Raw genomic sequence first — 851 nt, 5'->3', positions numbered from 1 at the left:
TGCCGTAATGCAGAGGAAAAAGCCAAGAAAGCGATCACAGATGTAAGTAGGCTGGTTCCTTGCTCACTTCTTTTCAGTACGGCAATGTCTTAGGACAACCAAGTATTTCCCAGGTCACCATTTCTGTGCTTGTTACAAAACTCATACATCCAAAGTGCTCCACAGTTATCTGGAGGTAACTGATGAAACTCCAAAATAAAACATGCTAGAGGTAAAAAGAGAGGAAGGACTTCTTCCTGATGTTCGGGTTTTGGTTGTTTTGTTGGGGTTTTTTTGCCCCAAGAATGCAATTTCCACTGATCCTCAAAGTGTCAGGTCATGTCACCTTTGAATCAAGTAAATCATACACCTGGATAGGCTAAACCAGTTCAGACTGAACTAGTGCTTACTGGTCTCCTGGTGCACATAGAATCTGACGTGAGAAACAAAATTACTGAATCCCAAACGAGGTACTCTAGAACTAGATGTCTATTGGAAAAACATAAGGCCTAAGATCCCAGGAGGAGAGACGGAGTGCGTTCTTCCTCTAGGGAAGACATAATTTGGGCAGGTATAGTTTCATTTCCCACAGACCTGGAGAAATCCATGTCTTCAGAGTTCAGCTGATGTATCACCTCATACCAACCTATAAAATGAAAACTAGAACTGGAGGTTTCTGTGAGTTACATGTCTGAAGTGCCTGGTCAAAGCTATTCCTGTACCATGGTCTTCACTGCTTCTCAGCTGACAGCACTATTACTGCCTGCCAGAGAGAAGATGGTGATTGTCCTTGATTCAGCTCCAGCCTGGATTGCAATGACTGCTGTCTTCCGTTGACTGCTCGGTGATGGGTATAAAATCTGCAAATGGCT

The 851-nt window shown here is 43.5% G+C and overlaps 1 protein-coding gene across 1 annotated transcript in view; it reads left to right on the top strand.

Annotated features, from left to right (window-relative positions):
* Positions 1-851, top strand: part of LOC104083609 (myosin heavy chain, cardiac muscle isoform-like) — a 30872-nt gene that overhangs the window by 24828 nt on the left and 5193 nt on the right. Inside the window, 1 exon segment of the mRNA XM_009587133.1 lies at positions 1-42. This exon segment is cut by the window's left edge and continues 25 nt beyond it. Within this exon segment, the coding sequence (XP_009585428.1) occupies positions 1-42 (42 nt within the window).

This window comes from Fulmarus glacialis, unplaced genomic scaffold (assembly GCF_000690835.1).
Source record: "Fulmarus glacialis isolate BGI_N327 unplaced genomic scaffold, ASM69083v1 scaffold23921, whole genome shotgun sequence".
Classification (NCBI taxonomy): domain Eukaryota; kingdom Metazoa; phylum Chordata; class Aves; order Procellariiformes; family Procellariidae; genus Fulmarus; species Fulmarus glacialis.
This window is presented reverse-complemented; position numbering and strand designations above follow the sequence as displayed.